The 6336-nt window shown below is 50.8% G+C and overlaps 1 protein-coding gene and 1 pseudogene across 1 annotated transcript in view; one reads left to right on the forward strand and one right to left on the reverse strand.

Moving 5' to 3' along the window:
* Window positions 1-1676, reverse strand: part of LOC102870515 — a 37182-nt pseudogene extending 35506 nt beyond the window's left edge.
* A 599-nt stretch (window positions 1677-2275) lies between these two features.
* The window catches only part of ACOT7 (acyl-CoA thioesterase 7), a 197910-nt gene continuing 193849 nt past the window's right edge, over window positions 2276-6336 (forward strand). The window contains exon 1 of the mRNA XM_006885794.1: window positions 2276-2457. Within this exon, the coding sequence (XP_006885856.1) occupies window positions 2276-2457 (182 nt within the window). The remainder of the gene's footprint in view (window positions 2458-6336) is intronic.

The following is a 6336-nucleotide window of genomic DNA, read 5'->3' on the forward strand; positions in this document are numbered from 1 at the left end:
TGATGCCTTTGAGCTCTGGTGCTGGAGAAGAGTGTTGAATATACCATGGACTGCTAGGAGAACAAACAGGTTTGTCCTGGAGAGGGTGAAGGCAGAGTGTTCCCTGGAGTCAAGGATTCTGAGGCTTCGTCTGACATATTTTGGGCATGTTGCAAGGACGGACTGGTCCTTGGAAAGGGACATCATGTTTGGCAGAGTGGAGGGGAAGAGAAAGAGAGGAAGACCTTTGGTGAGATGGATTGATTCTGACTGGAGCGGTGGGAATAAGTGCATTTGAGATGGCTAGGTTGGCACAGGATAGAACAGCATTTAGGGCTCTTGTACATAGGGTCGCTATGAGTCGCAAGCGACTCGATGGCACACAACAACAACAACAACAACAACAACAACAACAACAACAACAACAACCTGGTTGTAGGTGATTTTGGCCTTTTTATAGGTAAGGAAAGCACCTTGAATCCTAAGAAACTTGTTTGCATATGGGCCTCTGTTGAGAAGTTATTGCTATAGACTTAAAAGGACGTCAAAGGAGATTAGAACTGGTTCACAGTCTTTGAGAGGCTTTGACCCTTCAGGAACAGGTCTCCAGATCTGTCTTCTGAGACACCTTCCGGTGGGTCCACAGCCAGGGCCTTTGAATAAATAATTCCTTCTCTCTGCTGGGAATTTGTTAAAATGTAGGTTCTGATTTGGTTAACACATGTAGGGTGGAAACGCAAATTTTCAGCAGGCTGTCAAACAGGAATGAACAAGACCAAACCGCCAACCTTTCAGCAAGTAGTGCAGCGTTTAAACACTTGTATCTCCTAGGGATTCTTACTACCAAAATAACAAACTCACTGCTGTGGAGTTGATTGGGGATCCTTCCAATCAGGTTTCAGAGGCTGTAAATCTTCATAGGAAGAGACTCCATCATTCTCCAGCTAAGCAGCTGGTGGATTTGAACCGCTGATATTTAGTCAGCAGTTCCACACATTACACACTAAACCTGTACTAGCCCTGTATGGATTCCTGACAGGAAAGAAAACCCACTGCCTTCAAGTTAATTCTAACTCATGCCATCAGTCCATTAGGTTTCTGTGGCTGTTTCATCTTTCTCTTGAGAAATCGCTGGTGGATTTTTATCTGCAGACTGTCTGCAGGGCTCCTTTTACCCTGTCGGGAAGAGGGACATAAAGTAGGTTTGGTGGCTACAATCTAATTCACCATAGAAAACGTCTTATGAAAACAAGCAGACATGAAGACTTGGGCTTCCCCCTAACATGAATTACAGATCGTGGTGTGGGCTGCGCTCCATGGTGTACTGAGATTGGAAGGACCAGGGGAGGCCAGTGCTTGAAATTAGTTCTAGGCTTAATGATCATTATTATTATTTAATCTGAATACAAAAGGAATTCATGTTCATTGTAGAAAATCTAGGAAATGCCCAAAGGTGTACAAGGTGGGAAAAGCAACTCTAATTCCTACACGTGGAGATGCTGCTCTTGTGTGGATTTGTAACCCCCGGGGAGGCGGCGGAGGCAGGCGGGGTGGACAGCGGCGCGCCGCGGGCAGACACCTCGTGATGCTTTGTGCCTCTGCCGCGGCGATCCGGGCGGCCCAACCAGCCCATTATTTCCGTTCTTCGTGCCCACAGCCTTCTCTTTCGGGCGGTGACACAGCAGTTCTGTATTCATGCTCGTTTCGGGGACATATTCTTCAATTTTCTGTTACGGCTGATTTAGGAGAAAACAATGGGTGAGGGCGTCCGGGGTCCCCTTGGTGCACATGGCCTTTCGACCGGCGGAGCCTGTGCAGAGGAGGAAGGCCTTTCACATTTGACCCCAAACGCACTATTCTTCATAAGGTGCTGGAAGCGGCGTCTCCACCCTCGCTGGCCGGGCCCGCCCAGAACAAATATTAACTGCGGCGCCCGATGAGGTAGAATCCCGGCGCCTCGGCTCGCTCGTAGAGAGGCGGCGGCTACCCAGGACCCGGACGCCCGGTTTCCTTAAGGCCAACAAGGTCCAGTCGCAGCCGGCTGAGGCCGCGCTCGTAGCAGCCCAAGAGTTCGGCCTCGCGCCGGGGCGCTCCAACGGCCTCCGAACCTTCTGGAAGCGGCGATCTGCCGCGACACTCGCCGGCGCCCGAGCTGGGTGCCCGCAGAGGCCAGCGGCGGCCTTGGAGGGCCGGGGGGCGGGGCCTGCGAGGAGCGGGGCCGGATGGGGGTCGGAGCCGGAGACGCGAGGCGGCTCTCGATTCGCCCGCGGCGCGTAGGCCCCGCCTCGCCGACTCCATGACTCCGCCTCCTCCCCCTCCTTCCATGGCGCCGCCCGGGCTCATTCATTCCGCGCGGGTCCTGCCAGACACCTGCGCTCTCCTGCATCCGCCAGCCATCACCACTGCCGCCGCCGCCACCGCCGCTGCCAGCATGTCGGGCTCTGCCACCGAGGCCCCGTCTGCCATTCAGATCTGCCGGTAAGCGATCGGGCCCGCGTGGCGCCGTAGCAAGGAACGCCGAACCAATGACCTCGGCCTGCTCCCACCACGCCCGCCCGCCCGGGGTCCCTGCGGCCCCCGCCCTACTGGCTCCACGCCTCTCTGGCTGGCCAGACCCCTCCCTGAAGCTCCGGGAGGGTGGGGCCGCGCTGCAGAGGCTGAGTGCTCGCTCCTGGCCGGACCTGTTCCCTCCCCTTCCTTCCCCGCGACCCCCGCCTGCGCGCCCAAGATGCGCTTAGCGGATGGTGCCGAAGTCGGCGGCTTCACGGAGCTCGGCTCCTTGCGGCCTCCGCCCGCATCCGGAGGGCGGCGGCACCGAGGCTGCGCCGGCCTCTTGGGCGAGCACTGGGAGCATCGCGACGCTCCGGGCCCCTTCCTTCCCCGAGCGGTGGTCCGGACCACTTCCCCTCTCGCCTTCTTTGGGCTCCGCCCCGCCCTGGATGTCCCAGCCCTTCCGACTCGCACTCTAGGGGTTCCGTTTGTCCTCATCATTCGGGGTGATTATCTGGGCGGTCATGTCAAGCTAACCGAAGCCATCAAAAGGCAGAGAGGGCAGGTAACCAGGTCTCTGGAGACGCGAGACGTTGGTTTGTTCCACTTAGGGGATTCCCAGTTCTCAGAGTGGAAGGACATACTAGATAATCTATTCTTGTTCGGGTCTTTTTAAAAAATAAAAAATAAATAAAAAAAGAAGAACAAGGTGTTAAACGGAAGAGCAAATAAATACACTCTTTTGCTCTTCTTGCGGTTAGGGAAAGGCTGTGGGGGATGGGGTATCGGCTTGTCCATTTGTACCTAGGAGCGTCTTACACAATAGGGGCACAGGGTTGTGCTTCCAGTGCCCCCCTTCCCCCACCGGATGAGTGCATATGGGCCCCCGGAGGAAGCTGGAGATCATGAGCTAGCTCATTTCGCTGGAGGAGGTGGGGAGGACAGTCTCAAGGTTGTCGGGTGGAATCCGAAGCAGGGGCAAACCCGGACTTTATTTGAGCTTGAGCTAAGGCAGGGAGGCTGGCCTTGCTTGCAGTCTCTGTGTGCACCCATCTACTGTGGCCCACGCGACAGGGCCTGCCCTGCCTAACATCCTCGATATGATAAAAACCTGAAACTTCGTAACACATTAGAAATGAAGCCCGAGGAAACCCGTGCTTACCTTGTTTACTGGGTACTGCGTCCTTGTGGGGGATTGTATTTGAAAAGAGGCTTTGGTTCTGTAGGAAGGGTTGGGAGAAAGATGCCAACCTAGGAGCAGAATCTCTGGTGTGGTGAAAAAAAATTGTTCATTACAGATTAGTAAGTAGACATGAGATAGCTTGTGTTTACCATCCTTATTGGGCAATCCACTCCTGTGTGTGAGGGACCAGCCACTCCCTTGAGAACTCCTCTCTGTTTGGATGGGCTCCCTGAGTCTGGAAATCACAGCGACCTGAGGCTAGTTAACTTTCTAAAGATGTTTACATCGCCTTGGAAACAGGGATTGGGCTAGGCAGATAGTAAATGGGACAATTTCCTGCCCTGCCCTGGCTATTGCTCAGGTCCAGGTGTCTTCTTGACATGAAGAACGCAGATGTACTAGTCTCACTAAGAACACCAGGCAAAAATTATTGAAGAAACTGATATCTGGAGACGGATTCTCTTGCATGAAACTCTGTCCAGTTGGCCAGGTGACCTTGAGCTCCATTATTTGTAAATAGCTTGCATGTGTTTCACCTCCCTTGGCTTATCCTTCTTTACTGGGATCCACTGCTTGAGCTGTGCAGGGGAGGACGTGGAGGTCCTGGGAGATTGAGTAATTGTGTAAAGGTATCCCAGCTCTTGAGGGCTGGAGGGTCAGGTCTCTGGCCAGGTCCTCTGACTCTAGTTCCAGTCAGTGTTCTTTCCATTACTCCCGCAAGTGAATAAAATATTGATCTCCCTGGATAAATTAACGTGTTGGCATCTAGTCAGAACCAACTCATGGCTGACTCTCCAGCAGGTTTCTGAGGCTATAAATCACCCAGGAAGAGAATGCCTAGCTTTCTTTCAAGGAGCCGCCGGTCAGAGTTAGCAACGCAGTGTCCTGCAGACTGCATGACCAAAGCCCCTTTTCTGTATAAGGCTGGGTTTTTATTTCATCAGTACATAACAACCACCTCAGGATGATGGATAGTTTTGTTGTTAATTGTTATAAATTCCAACGCATAGTGACTCTGTGTGTGTGTGTGTGTGTGTGTGTGTGTGTGTGTGTGTGTAGTCTATAACTACTCATAGCTTTTTTTTAATAGCATTTTTAAGACTATAATTTTCAGAAACAAGTTGACAGATCTGGTTTTCAAGATGTCTCTGGGTGGATTCGAACTGCCAATGTTTTGGTTAGTAGCCAAACACTTAAAAGTTTGCTCTACTCAAGGACACTGATGAATCAAAACCAAACACCATTGCTGTCCAGTTGATTGTGACTCATAGTGACCCTGTAGGCCACGAGAATTGTCTCATAGGATTTCCAAAACCATAGTCTTTATGGAAATAGACTGATAATATCTTTCCTCTGTGGAGCAGCTGGTGGATTCCCACATCTAACCTTTTGATTAACAGCTGAGTATTTTAACCTCTGTACCACTAGGATTCATTTTTTTTCTGATGAATAATCTGTGTTGTTGTTTGCAGTAGAGTTGGAACAGAGCCATAGCAGACCTCCAGCAGGTTTTTGGAGGCAGTTAATCTCATGGGAAGAGATTGCCTATGCCACTGATCATCTAGTGGCTTTGAACCACATACTCTTGGCATTCTAGCACAGCTTCTTACCACTTGGCCACCAGTTTCTCACAGTTAATAGTTTTTTTTTAATTCCTGTTTTAACAGTTAAATACATTTTCATACAGCTTTAGACACATGCTGGAAGCTCTTGTGGCCTAGTGAATAAAGAGTTGTGCTACCAATCCCAAAGCAGGTGGTTTGGATCTACCAGCTGCTTTTCCGGAGAAAGATGTCCAGTCTCCTCCTGTACAATATACAACCTCTGAAAGTCTGCTATGAATCGACTCAATGAGTTAGACACAGGCATCTGTGGACACAGGTGTGTATGGGTGTGTGGACTTCTGCTTTCCCAGTCTTGCTTCACTGTGCTTTTAGGCTGCCTCTTGTTGTTTCAACTGCTCATTTGCCTGTTGTTTCTCTGCTGCCACTACCATGGCTAAGGGTCCTATGAGGCAGGATGCCTGGCTGGAGAGGACAGTGGGTGCAGAGTAAGGTAACAAAGGAAGGAGTTTCTCTGAAGGGGGCGGATCATGTGGATTTGACCCAAAAAAACCCTAGGACACTGGTATGTGATTGCATAAAGGTGGGGAGCCCTTTAAGGACATCTGAGCCTACACCCTGTGTTGAAAGAGGAGCTTCCTTGGTCAGGACAGCCAAGCCCATGAATTTAAGAAGGCTTCACTGAACACCTCTGTCACAGAGCACCCATGAAGGAAATCAGCTTGTGGAAAATTTAGGCAGTCTCAAAGGGAGAGGATGCTAAAATCTCCCCCGTCCTAGACAACTAAGGGTAATCTGTCGGAACAGACAAAGGGCACTATGAAGGGTTTTGTTGTTGTTGTGTGCTGTCAAATAGGAACCAATCCATACCTGAAAACTAGAGGCAGTTAATTACATGGGAGGAGATTGTCCATATACTTCTCCTGCCGAACAGCTGGTGGATTTGAACTGTGAGACTTTGGGATTGCAGTACCCCGTTTCTTGCCAGTATTCCACCAGAGCTCCCTAGGTTTAAAAAGAGGGAAAGCACACACCCATGTATATCGCGATTTTGTTCACAATAGCAAGGAGTTGGAAACAACCTAAGTGCCCATCAACAAACGAATGGATAGAGAAGCTGTG

This window comes from Elephantulus edwardii, unplaced genomic scaffold, assembly GCF_000299155.1.
Source record: "Elephantulus edwardii isolate Elephantulus edwardi_28Jun2011 unplaced genomic scaffold, EleEdw1.0 scaffold00045, whole genome shotgun sequence".
Taxonomy (NCBI): Eukaryota; Metazoa; Chordata; class Mammalia; order Macroscelidea; family Macroscelididae; genus Elephantulus; species Elephantulus edwardii.